Raw genomic sequence first — 12,979 nt, 5'->3', positions numbered from 1 at the left:
TGTTGTGGTCTAATTTTTTGATATCATCAAGGACTGCCTTCTCAAAGGTTTGGATGAAACAGCCTTTCAAATGTGTGGGATTAAATGTGGATGGTGGTCTTAGTCCACTATGTTTAAATCTATCCGTCTCTATATTTGTACTGGTTTGTGTGACTTTGTTCTTATCCAGAAAATTTTTTTTAAGACTTAGTTTTCTCGTGAAATTTTTTACATCTAAATAAGTATGGAATTTGTCCAATTTGTTGGTGGGAGCGAACTTTAGGCCCTTATTTAGAAGGGTAATTTGAGGTGTTGTCAGGGTGTGATCGCTAAGATTGAAAATACCCATTGGTTTATTATCTTTGTCTACTGGCCCATTTTGAGTTTGGACCATTGTTTAAAGACCGTAATACAAAGTAAACCCAACGTAGTATTCCGCAAAGCACCAGATATAAAACAAAGAATAGTGCATAATCATCTAAAGATCAACACCATTACCCAAAATGTAAGACAGAAGACCATTGATGGGAATAACGTTAAAGAGGGTTTTTACCATTGCGGGAGATGCTCTAATTGTAAACTGTTGGGGTACACAAGCACGAGACCAACCACTATGATCAAATCGAATCAAACTAACAAGGAATATTTGATTAAAGGTACACTTTCATGCGATAGTGAGAATCTAATATATTTACTTGAATGCCCATGTGGGTTGCAATACGTGGGGCGCACCACAAGAACTCTTAAATTAAGGATTTACGAACATTGTCGAAATATTCATAAGGGTCTAGAGACCCATAGTGTCTCAGAACACTTCAAGGTCATTCATGGCTGCAACCCCAAAGGCCTTAAGTTCACGGGTTTTGACAAAGTAACTTATAACTGGAGGGGAGGTAATAAGATAGATGCCATCAATCGTAGAGACAGTAGATGGATCTATGACCTACAGACCCTTCACCCTGAAGGTCTCAATTTAGACCCCTAAATTAAGAACATGTGATATTGTTATCTCATACATATGACTATGGAGCTACTGCAACCATGTACCAGTCACTTATTTCAGGGATATACTATTATGGACACATTTTCAACATTCAATATCAACTAAATTTGGATACTTTGTTTCCCATTTTGGGACTATAAAAACTATTCTTTTACATATCATCCTATGGTTTTCTAGATACGTCCCAAACTTAGTGTAGTCTAGAGGCAAGGGTTAGGAGACAATATTTATCCATTTATTCTATTATTATATATCTACTCAATAGTTGTCTGTTTGAATATCTCATATTTATGTTTCTGATCCTTAGTGCCCTATAGATTTAGGAGCACATAGTCACATAGTTCAAACCTTTTACTAATTGTCAGATTATTGACCTGATGTATAAGTTTAGTCATTTTATTGACAATCTATTTATATGTTATGGATTACATTCACTACACCAAATATGTCCACCACCACCGTTGGGGACAATCACATTAGACGACTACATAACCCGTATTCTTTTATTATGTACCATAGTTATTTCACATAAGAAAAATCTAACCGAAAATGGCCGCCGCCATTACCAAGGACAAAGAAGCCAGCTCAGTTCAGCCTCAGCCCTATCTCATGTAACCGGAGGGCGTGATACATATACAAATGAGTTCATTGTCCATATAGGGATTGGACAGGAGCGTCAGGTGACATGACATACTCCTGGACAGCCAGGAGTATGTCTACCCGCCGGGTCACGCATTCCCGGCAGTTCATTACCGGAAGTGCGGCGCCGTCACACGTGACGACCATATAGGGATTGGACAGGAGCGTCAGGTGACATGACATGCTCCTGGACAGCCAGGAGTATGTCTACACGCGGCGCACGCATTCCCGGCAGTTCAGTACCGGAAGTGCGGCGCTGTCACACGTGACGACCAGGGGAGGAAGTTCAGGTTATAGGACTGTACTACACCATCTCTCTCCCCCTCACACATGTGGCGCTTGTAACCCGGAAGTACAATACCGGAAGTCAGGCGCCTGTGGACAGGGGGCTTTATCGATTAGGAGTTGATATATGCATGTATATATAAGATGGCTCCAGAGCACAAGCACCATTTTGCCCTTGAAAAAGTCTCATAATGAGATGAAACGCGTTGGGACATTCACCTATACCCATTTGTGATTTTTAATTATCAATCCCTGTTTGAAGGGTATTTCTTCCTTTGTTATACTGTTGAATAAACAGTTATTATTAATTACTCAGTCATCCTTACTACATAGTCTCCTCCCATACACTCACATGCAGTGATTATGGACAAAGATTGATACAGGACCAGCAGACTACAAGGTCAGGTAAGTCACCATTTTCCTACCTTATAATACTGCAATCTGTGATACTTGTCACTCTGATACTGCGTTCCTCTTCTGAGGTGGTGAGGAAAGTGGAGGAGAAGGAGACTGCATTCACAAATACCCAGACTTCGTTTAGAGCAACAATCTGCCTACAGTTTTTGCTGACCTTACTGATACACGTATAAATATTCAAACGTGCGAATATTCTGCCGACAGATGTTGCCAACCTGATTTATATATATCATCTGCCGGCAACAACCAGCCTCAAGTTATTGCACACCAGTGAGGCATTACGATTAGACTACAATATTCCCATTTGGGACAAATATACATCATCTTATCATTTGGGACTTTACATTTGGATACCGGACTATTTCCACAACAATAGGATTTTTGTCCTGAACATCCAGCCCAAAGATATTGCCCACCAGTACATCATTTAGACTGTTAGTTAGATCTATTTAGACATTACCAATACATTATATTAGAACGAATTACCACGGAGCGCTCTATCCATTTTTGTTTTATTAGTTTAAGGAATGTTGGATAATTCCCGAGAGAGCAGCTAGTGGATGCACATCCTCCCTATTAGCGCCGACTGCTTTTTTCCTGTTTCTATACATTTATATATATATGTATATATATATATATATATATATATAAAAGAAGTAGCGAGGGCACTCACCATTATTTGCACAATAAAATCCTGTTTATTCACATACCACCAGTATCATATAGCTGTATAGTCCGACGTTTCGGTCCCCATATGAGACCTTTGCCAAGGTGCATCCATAGCCATATATTAATCAAGCCATAAGGAAAGTGTAACGTGCAAATAATGGTGAGTGCCGTCGCTACTTCTTTTTTCTACATATGTATGGACCCTGGATGCTCCATGTGGTTACATTGAGGTGCACCCCTTTGGGTTTACGTTTGCTGCAGTGAGTGCGGGCTATACTGGACATATATATATATATATATATATATATACATACACACACACATATACATACATACACCTTGGAGTGTCAGGGGACCGGGCTACCCTAATGATGGTGGGAGAGTAATAAGTGGTGGCTGCAGTGTTCCCAGTTAGGCAGACAGTGAGCTGGATGAGGGGATAAAACTGAGGGGAAGTGATATATGAGAATGACACTGGACTGTAATGGGGGACAGTGCGAGGGGGGTCACTGGGGGGTTTAGGCCGGTTTGGTGGGAAGAGAAGAGAGTCTGTGTTGCCCAGCACCAGCCCAGGTGTGCAGCGACCCACCATCAGCGGCAGAGTTGTGAGGAGTCAGGACTGAAAGCGGGGCCTCCTTCCAGCTCTCTCTTTCCTGTTGTCACTGAGGGTTGTCTCGCGATCAGGTCTACGGGCAATCCGCCCCTCTCTCTCACTTCCTCTCTCTCTGTCCGGGGCTCCCGCTGGCAGCTCTCTTCCACTGGACGGGTCACCCAGTGGTTGCTCCCTCCTGCTGGCTGTGGTTCTGCATGGCTGGAACATCTGCTGATGTCTCCTTCATGCTGGCCGCGGCACACGCTGTTAGCTGTCACCCAATGGTTGCTTGCTGGCTGGGGCTATGACTGGCTGGGATAACCGCTGATATCTCCCTTCTGCTTGCCGGGGGTCACTCTCCCACACCCCTACCACCCACATTGTCAGGTACCCCCGGATGTCAAACTCACCTGTCAGAGTACCGGATCTAGCCTCTGAAAAGGATACCAAGAGGACTCCAGGCCCAGGAGGAGTTGCTTTGCATAATCCAGCCCATCCTGGTAAGTCACTGAATGCCCATCCAATCGTGTGGTCGGCTGTTTGGTCATAAATACAGCAAGATGCCCAATATATCTGCAGATATATTGGGCATCTGCTGTGCAGCAGAACCAACGTGATATGTCTGTGATATGTCGTTTGTACACACCCGCCGATCAGTTAACGATATATTGGCTGATCAATTGATCTGCCTGTGTCTACCCAGCATTAGTCTCTCTGTAAGGATAACCCAAGTGTATTTAATTACATTGCTGTTAACCTTGGGGAGCACCACCAACAATCACCAATTGCACGATCTACATCCATATTTTTAATCAATAGTTGGTTCCTTAATTTGTGATTATTCAGTTCTAATACTATTGACAGAATCCTGTGCAGGATATTTTGGGTTTTTCTTTGTCAGCATTAAAGTATGACAACATGGAACCAGTTTCTATAATTGAATTGTAGAACTGGATTAATATAGATACACTATCTTTAAGTATTTTGTAAAATTCACCACTAAGCCCATCATGGCCAGGGGCTTAGGCAGATTTAAGGACTTGAATAACCCTGCTTACCTCTTCCTCTGAAATGGGTGCTAGTAGAGCTTCTATCTGCACAGGAGTAATCTGCGGCAAGGTGATAGAACTGGCTCTGACTACATAAAGTAGAATAAAAATCAATAAGAATCAGAAGAATGTCAGAGTTCATAGTCTTTATCACCCCTGTCTTATCTTTCAAAGCTGTGATAACAGCCAGATCGCGTTGGCCCTGGAGAAGGTGAGAGAGCAATTTACCCAATGTACTCCCAAATCGGTAGAATTTATATCTAGAATACATAGGGTCTGATTCAGAGCCGCTCGCTAGATGTGATCGCTCGCACAATGTGTATGCAAATTGCGTAGGCAGTGCTGTCGCACAGCAATGCATTAGCACGACCAGTATTTCTTAGAGAGCGATCACATAGTGTATGCAGACACCCACCAGCCTGTTTTAAGCCGCCCACGAAGTGTATGCAACCATCGGTACATCGGATGTGATTGCAGCGCTTGAGGTTGATCGTACCCTGCCGCAAGCACTGCGAGCACTTCAGTGTAAAAACAAGCCAGGTGACGTGTACTATGATGCTGTCTTATAATTATGCACACCTCTAAAACGCCATTGAGATGCTCTGGCACGCCTGTGTTTGCACCTCCACTCCCCCGTTTTTAATGGCTAGCCCGTTACCACGTACAAATGGCTTCCCCTGTCACTCACTCTGCTGGGCTGTCTATGCGCTGCAAGCGAACGCATTGAGAACTTTCGCTAAGGTATGCGCACGTGCACTGTGATGCATATGCATGCGTACAATGCATACCATCGGCAGCAGCGAGCGTTTGCATCTTAACGAGCGGGTCTGAATGAGCTCCATAGTTCGCTTAGCTGACTCCTGAGAGAGCATCGTATTAAACTGATAGTTGTAATTAAGATATTTCAATTTAGTCACCTAAGTAGGACGTTGAAGGCCTGAAATAGTATTTTTCCTTAAGGTAGGTATGAGAATTGGAAGTATTATGCGCTTTAGTATACAAAATTATGTGGCCATTCAGGCGGCCAAAACAGAATTGGGTTAGATCGATGATTAGCAGTCAGTGGGTATGATGTGGGCAGGTTTAGAAGAGATTATAACTATTTATTTATGGGTGCCGGCTGCCTGCTGGCACTTGTAGTTCCACAAGGGCAAAAGGGCAGGCATGCTGGCACCTGTAGTACAACTGTAAATACAATAGTTTTCAACTATGTACCACATTATTACCCCCATACCCACAGCCCAGGGGTGTGGGGAAGAGCACTGGGTTTCAGCTCTAGGCCTGGGGATATGCGAGAGGGGGGACCCCTTCTTGGGGGGGTCCCCACCTCCCCTGAGATCCCTGACTTCGGCTGTCCAGCTTGGGGTGTGAATGCTTTGGCCATGGAGACCCGGGGATAGGGTCTCCTAGCTGTGGCATTAAACCCAGGTCGGTTTGGATCCGGTGCTGGTTTTAAATATAGGGGGACCCCTACGCATTTTTTCCCCTATATTTAAAACCAGGACAGGCCCTGCAGCCAGGTGCTCACTCATAAAATACGGTGGAATCCTACACGTTTTGTCCCCCATAATTTTAGGAGCCAGGACTGGAGGAGCAGTCCGGGGCTGGATATGCTTTTGGGGGTGGGGACCCTATGTCTTTTTTTTTTCTTACATGTAACCCATTTTTTTACTGCTACAACACACAAGCAGCCTTAATATATCTCACTGATATGTACAGGCTGCTTGCTCGGGAGAGTTTAGCAGAGAGAAAACAATGCAATCTTGGGTGAGTAATCTCCATCAAAACTTGCTACTCGGGGAGATATCTCGATCTGCTTCACCATCAGCAAACTCACTCTCAGCTAAACTCACTTCTTTGTAAATTTGCGAGTTTCAGGAGCCTCAAATCACCGGAGTTTCGGCGATGCTAATCGAGTTGAAAAAGAAAAAACTCTTATCAGACTCGATCCTTAGTAAATCTACCCCTTAATATTTCTGTAAGTAGAGGGATGATTGGTATAGTTCAACAGCAAAAAGGTTAAGGTAATGGAGAAAAGCTTGAGGCGACACAGTGTTGATCTGAGAGAGGAAAAGGAGCATTAAGGAAATTAGAAACTGCGCATAGTTTAGAAAATTCAACTTCTGAGCTGCAGCCATTTTGGCGAGTAGAAGAGTCAGAGAAGATTAGACATAGCAGTTTAAAGAGATAAGGTAAGTGTGGACTATCAATGGGATTGTTGAAATCATCCATGATGATGGTGGGGTTGTCAAAGGATAAGAAATGAGGGATCCAAGCAGCAGAACATTAAAGATATTGTTAATGTGATCAAGTTTGGTGATATATTACAGCAACATGCAGGGAGAACTTGTTGAAAATCCAGAAATAATGTATATCAAAATATATGAGTGGTGAGCTATGTGGTATACCTTGTGAATGGACACTGTGGGATGAGTAGTCCAACCCAACCTCCTTTTCTGCCTCAAGGTGTGGGAGAAATGGGCTGAAGGTGAGGCAGTGTGAGATAGAGGAGCCATGTTTCTGTTATAGCCAGATGATGAAGTTGTTTGAGAAAATGAATGTTAATTTGTAACAAGCATGGTGTGCATTCCATAGGGCCCATTTCCATTTAAAGATCTTAGAGGGTGATTGGAGACAGGTGATATGTTTGAGGTCAGCTGGATTTCCTTACTTTTGTGATCAGATGTGTACAAGAAATGTAAGGGCAGGCCTGGATTTTGTAATATATCACCAGCTAATTGAAGTAGAATGACAAGTTGATGTATCAAGCAGTGAAAAGAGTGGAGAAGTGGACCAGTGGAGAAGTTGCCCATAGCAATCAATCAGCTTCTATGTATCATTCTATAGTATGTGCTTGATACATGGTACCTTAAAGCTGATTCGTTACTATGGCCAACTTCATGACTGGTCCACATATCCATTCTTTTCACTGCTTGATACAGCAAACCTTGAGAGGTAAAAAAAGATGAAGGTAACTTGTACTCTGGTGAGAGGTTGAGGATCAATATTTTGAAAGAGTTAATCGATAGTTAATCAATTAATCAATATAGACAGGATAAAAGAGTATATATGTATATATACACAAACACACACATATATATTGTGACAAGAACACTGGAATCATGTTTAAGGGCAGCTATATTTGTCCTAAGTTCTGACCTACATGTTTTAAACCCCAGGAAGATATATATGTTTGTTCTACTGAGAGCTTTTGGGGTTTGGTCAAATCTGGTCAAGGGATCCTGGGGTTGTGGATGGAGAGTGAGGATGGGCTACTTCCATTAGGCCCAGTTCTGGTCTTAAGGTGCCCACACACATAGCGACATTTTACACGATTTGGCTGATTTCGACGAATTGTGACGACGAATCGGGTAAAAAAAGTACAAATCGTGAGTTTATACTCACGAGCACGATGCCAATGCGCGTCCCCGCTAGTCGTATATCGCATCTTCTGATCTGCCGTGCTGTAGGGCAGATTAGCCAACCATGAACACGATGGACGCCGATCGTGAGGGTTTTTTTCCTCACGATGAATCGTACGATTCATCACACAATGCGGAATTTGACTGACAGAAGCCTGGACACGCCCCATCGCCATCTTGTGCAGCATCGTGTATGGAGCAAGACAGTCGCACTTTGGGAGCCTGCACACTGAAGTTTTGTTTTGGACAAGTTTTGGTGAGTATTGGTACAGTTTAATACAACCACACTGACCACCAATATGTGCTCCCCACTGCCCACCAATGTGTGCCCCCAGGTAATAAATGCATGACCCAGCCACCGCCCGCCGTATTGAGGCGGGCGGTGGCTGGGTCATGCATTAAGCTCCCACTGCCCACCAATGTGTGCCCCCAGGTAATAAATGCATGACCCAGCCACCGCCCGCCGTATTGAGGCGGGCAGTGGCTGGGTCATGCATTAAGCTCCCATTGCCCACCAATGTGTGCCCCCAGGTAATAAATGCATGACCCAGCCACCGCCCGCCGTATTGAGGTGGGCGGTGGCTGTGTCATGCATTAAGCTCCCCCACTGCCCACCAATGTGTGTAATACCTCAAATAAATAAATAAACACGTTTTTTACAAAAAAACCACCATACATTACATTTAAAAACACACATTATTTAAAGCTGGGGATCTTCTACCTTTCGGTCTCCAGCTGTTGTGGAACTACAGATCCCAGGATGACCTGCCACCCACCTTTGAAACTGTTTTTAGGGCATCCTGGGATCTGTAGTTCTACCACAACGACAGGCCCAAAGGTGGAAAACCCATACTGTCAAACAAAGAAAAACATTATATTACTAAGCAATAAACACATAACATTCCTGTAAAAGAAAACATGATTAGAATACCATAACAAACCTTTAAAAACCTGTAAAAAAGAAAATATTAAAACATTAAAAATGTGAACTATAACAACATTACATTTAACAAAACTATATACACAAATATTTAAATGTCCTTTTTTTTTCTTATTCATAGATAATGTCCATGGATTCAGAACGTGAATTCGTTACAGGATTCATTGAAATCCTGCACTCGAAAGACTGTCTGTGGAAGATCAGTTCTCGGAAGTACCACAATAAGTCGCAGAAGTTGGCCGCACTCGAGGAACTGTTGGTGTATACAAAAAAATACATATCTGATGCAGACCTGAAAACTGTACGGCTAAAGATACAAAATCTCAGGACAGTATACATCAAAGAAAAAAAGAAGGTGGATGACTCCAAAAAATCAGGAGCGGCTACAGATGAAATATATACTCCTGCGCTGTGGTACTACCAAATTATGTCATTCATCAGTGAACAAGAGCCTCAAAGGGAATCAATCATCTTGATGTCTGAGCATGAGGGAGATGATGAGGTTGCAGAAGTCTTGGTAAGTAGTGACACAGTTTAAACCAAAATCCTTAATGTTTTTGTTGTTAAATCCCAAATGTCCAATTTAGTCAGTAGTTCACAGATAGTTCTCCTGCCATGGTAAAGCACCTGGTCCATTGAAATAGGTCATGTACTCCTCCCTCACTTCTTTGGCATGTGCAGTGGATGTTGTTGTAGTTGGGGGTGCAGACAGTGTCCAATGCCAAGGGTCCTACATCTTCTGGTCTAGCTGGGACTGGTCCTCGTTGAGTAGATTTTCTTCGCAGAAAGTTGTGCAGCACACAGCACGCCATCACGACCCAGTCTATCTTCTCCACATGTAGATTGATGGTGGTGTGGAAAATGCGGAAGCAGTTGCTCATTATTCCAAACGCATTTTCCACAATGTGCCGTGCCCAGGATAGACGGTAGTTGTATATCCTTTTCTCTCTGGTCAGGCCCCAGTGTGCAAATGGCTTCATCACATGTTCATGTAATGCAAAAGCCTCGTCTGCAACAAAAATGTAATTTAGGCCGTGCTTTGTCTGGTCCAGTGAGGGCAGGTTGAGGGTTTTGTTGGCGAGTCTCTGTTAGAATGCCGTCTTTTTGAAGGACCCACCATCCGAAGCACGCCCATTCTTGCCGACATCCACAAACAGAAATTCGTAGTTGGCATTCACCACTGCCATGAGAACGATGCTGAAGAATCCTTTGTAGTTGTAGTAGTATGATCCGGTGTTGGCAGGTGGGTTGATGCGGATGTGTTTCCCATTGATGTCTCCTCCGCAGTTAGGGAAATTCCAACGTTGTTCAAAATCTTCCGCGATGCTGGTCCACTCCTCCACGGTGTTAGGAAACTGTAAAAATAGTAAAAAAGATGTTAAAACATGACTATAATATTTTTTATATCTTTTTTTCCTATATAGACTCCCACCCAAGACCATGATTTAACATCAACACCGGACCTCAGTCTGCTCGGTGGCGACAGTGATCCGGAGAATAGCACACAAGTGGAAAGTCAAGTTCCACCTGGACCCTCATCTTCTCAACAACCCCAAAAAAAGAAAAAAAAAGGCAGAAAGGAGAATCTTACAGTACGAGAGGACCATTGTTTACAAAACGCAGAACGGCTGCTGCAGAAACCCCCAGATGCAATTGATGATTTCACAGCTCATGTGAACAGCACATTGAGAAATCTGGATGCAGATATCCAACAAAATTTTTTAAGGTTAAACTACGACCTCTTGAGTTGCTGTATGAGCAAAAATATCTCAAATTCGACATACATTGCAGATCCAATGCTATTTTCCCCTGCCCCAAATAGGTATGTCCGCCCCCCCCCTGCCCAGTTAGATATTACTCCCCCACCAAGCACCCCAAGCACCAGCACCACCTTGTATAATGCTCTGCTGGATGCAGCAGATGAGTCGCCCCAATATACACAGATGTAAATTTTTTCTTGATTGTAATATCACCAAATTTTATGAATTCCAATCGGTGCTTGCTGCATGGGATAGGGTGGTGATGACGCCGTTTGAACAAGGTCACTACGCACATGGCACAAGTACACATTGCTGGAAGCCGGGGCCACAATGTGCACTTGTGCCATGTGTGTATTGGCCTGTTCAAACTGGCGTCTGACCCACCCTATCAAATACAGCCGGCTACCTATTGGGATTCATAAAATTTGGTGATATTTAATTTGGTTGTTTTTATTGTCTTGCTTTTAATGTCACCAAATTTTATGAATTCCAATTGGTGCTTGCTGCATGGGATAGGGTGGTTGTAATAAAAAAAGTATTTTGCACACAGTTTAGTGCACACTTTCAGTTGCCTGCAGGTCAGTGCACATTGTACTTAATGAAGGCTATTTTTTTCTTTGTTTTAGAAAAAAAAAAAAAAATTTTCTTTACACAAGAAACCAATGTGTGGTGTTTTTTTTTTAACTTACCTTGCAATACTGGTACTGTAGCACTTTTACGATGGCTTTGCAGGTCTCCGGAATGAGGACGCCCAAGGACTGAGGTGAGATGAGTGTCCCAAACTTCAGGTCTTCCAGTGACCTTCCTGTAGCCAGGTACCTTAGGGTAGCCACCAGTCTGTGTTCAGCAGGGATTGCCCTCCGCCACCTTGTGTCCTGTCTCTTGATGTGGGGGGTCACCAGATGCAGCAATTCTTGGAAGCTGGCGTCATCCATGCGCAGGTAGTTCCGATAGTCCTCCGGTTGTTCTCCTTGATCTCTCTCAGCATGGACATGTGAGAGCGGGTATCCCTTTGTAGCAGCCACTCCTTGGTCCAGCATGCTCTCGTCCTTCTTCGCTGGGCCCTCTTCCTAATCTCCTGGACCCCGGCTTCAGCGACCAACACTTTATACTGACAGGGACGCATCAGTACAGAATTCAGGAACAGGATAGAATGCAGGTAGGTAACACACACTTGCAGGTAGAATAAACTTTGTATAAGGCAAGACAAATACAAAGAGCACAGTAGCAATGTACAGGATTCAGCAGGAATACACCTAACCTCATCTAGTAGCAGAGCAGAATGTACACAGAGTTTTTTTATACTCCCAAGCTAGCCCCTCCCATTGTTATGGCTATTTAAATTTCCTTCCAATAGTCAAGAGCCTGTTTTATTTTTTTTTTCAACTCACGATTTGTTATGGCCAATCTCACGATGCGTACGATCCGATAGATCGTGAGATCGTAAGACAGATTGGGTGTCTTTTTTCCAAAATCGTGATCACGACGGCAAGGGAGCTCCTGTGAAAGTTCATGAGGAAATTGCCCATAAAATCGTATCGTGAGCACATCGGTATATGTGTGGGCACCTTTAGGGCCTTTAGCCTTAGAGAAGGCTAATTAGTGATTTCACTTTCATGAGGGTGTTAAAAGTCTGTCAGCCTGGTCATTATTTCTCTCACTACCTGCAGAAAGGGACTGCATACTCTCTGTGAGAGGAAACCTGCTACTGGATCCAAGTGAACTTGACTTGTTTAAACTTATGTAATTTTTTTTGTTTTAATCAGGAACTACTTATGTTAAGGTAGTGCAGGACAGGCAAGGTATTTATTTTAATGTTTTATTTTATTTATTTTTCTGCTTAATAAAACTGGCTGAGGCCATTTGCACCATAATCCTTGGACTTGTGTAATCTCTTGGCTGCTGTGCACTACCATATCATATATACTGTATATATGGCAGGGGTAAGTCACAAGACAAAGCAAATGAAAGAGTTGCCTGGGAGATCTGCTCAGACATGCAGGCTGCAACACTTTCCAGTGTGTGCATTTAGAACAGAGATGGGCAATAAGCGGCCCTCCAGCTGCACTGCAATTCCCAGCATGCATTGCAACAGTTTTAGCATGGCTAAATAGTAAAACTGTGGCAAGGCATGATGGGATGTGTAATTCTTCAGCAGCTGTTGGGCAGCTTATTGTCCAGCCCTAATTTAGACTGTGCTATTACTTCCAAGTTGATTACCCAC

General features: G+C 43.3%; 1 protein-coding gene across 1 annotated transcript in view; it reads left to right on the top strand.

The window, feature by feature from the left end:
* Positions 1–1,531: 1,531 nt before the first annotated feature.
* LOC148521242 (uncharacterized) overlaps positions 1,532–12,979 on the top strand; it is a 97,115-nt gene continuing 85,667 nt past the window's right edge. The window contains exon 1 of the mRNA XM_088475466.1: positions 1,532–1,593. Within this exon, the coding sequence (XP_088331592.1) occupies positions 1,532–1,593 (62 nt within the window). The remainder of the gene's footprint in view (positions 1,594–12,979) is intronic.

This window comes from Taudactylus pleione, unplaced genomic scaffold (genome assembly GCF_031769625.1).
Source record: "Taudactylus pleione unplaced genomic scaffold, aTauple2 ptg000172l, whole genome shotgun sequence".
NCBI classification, from domain to species: domain Eukaryota; kingdom Metazoa; phylum Chordata; class Amphibia; order Anura; family Myobatrachidae; genus Taudactylus; species Taudactylus pleione.
This window is presented reverse-complemented; position numbering and strand designations above follow the sequence as displayed.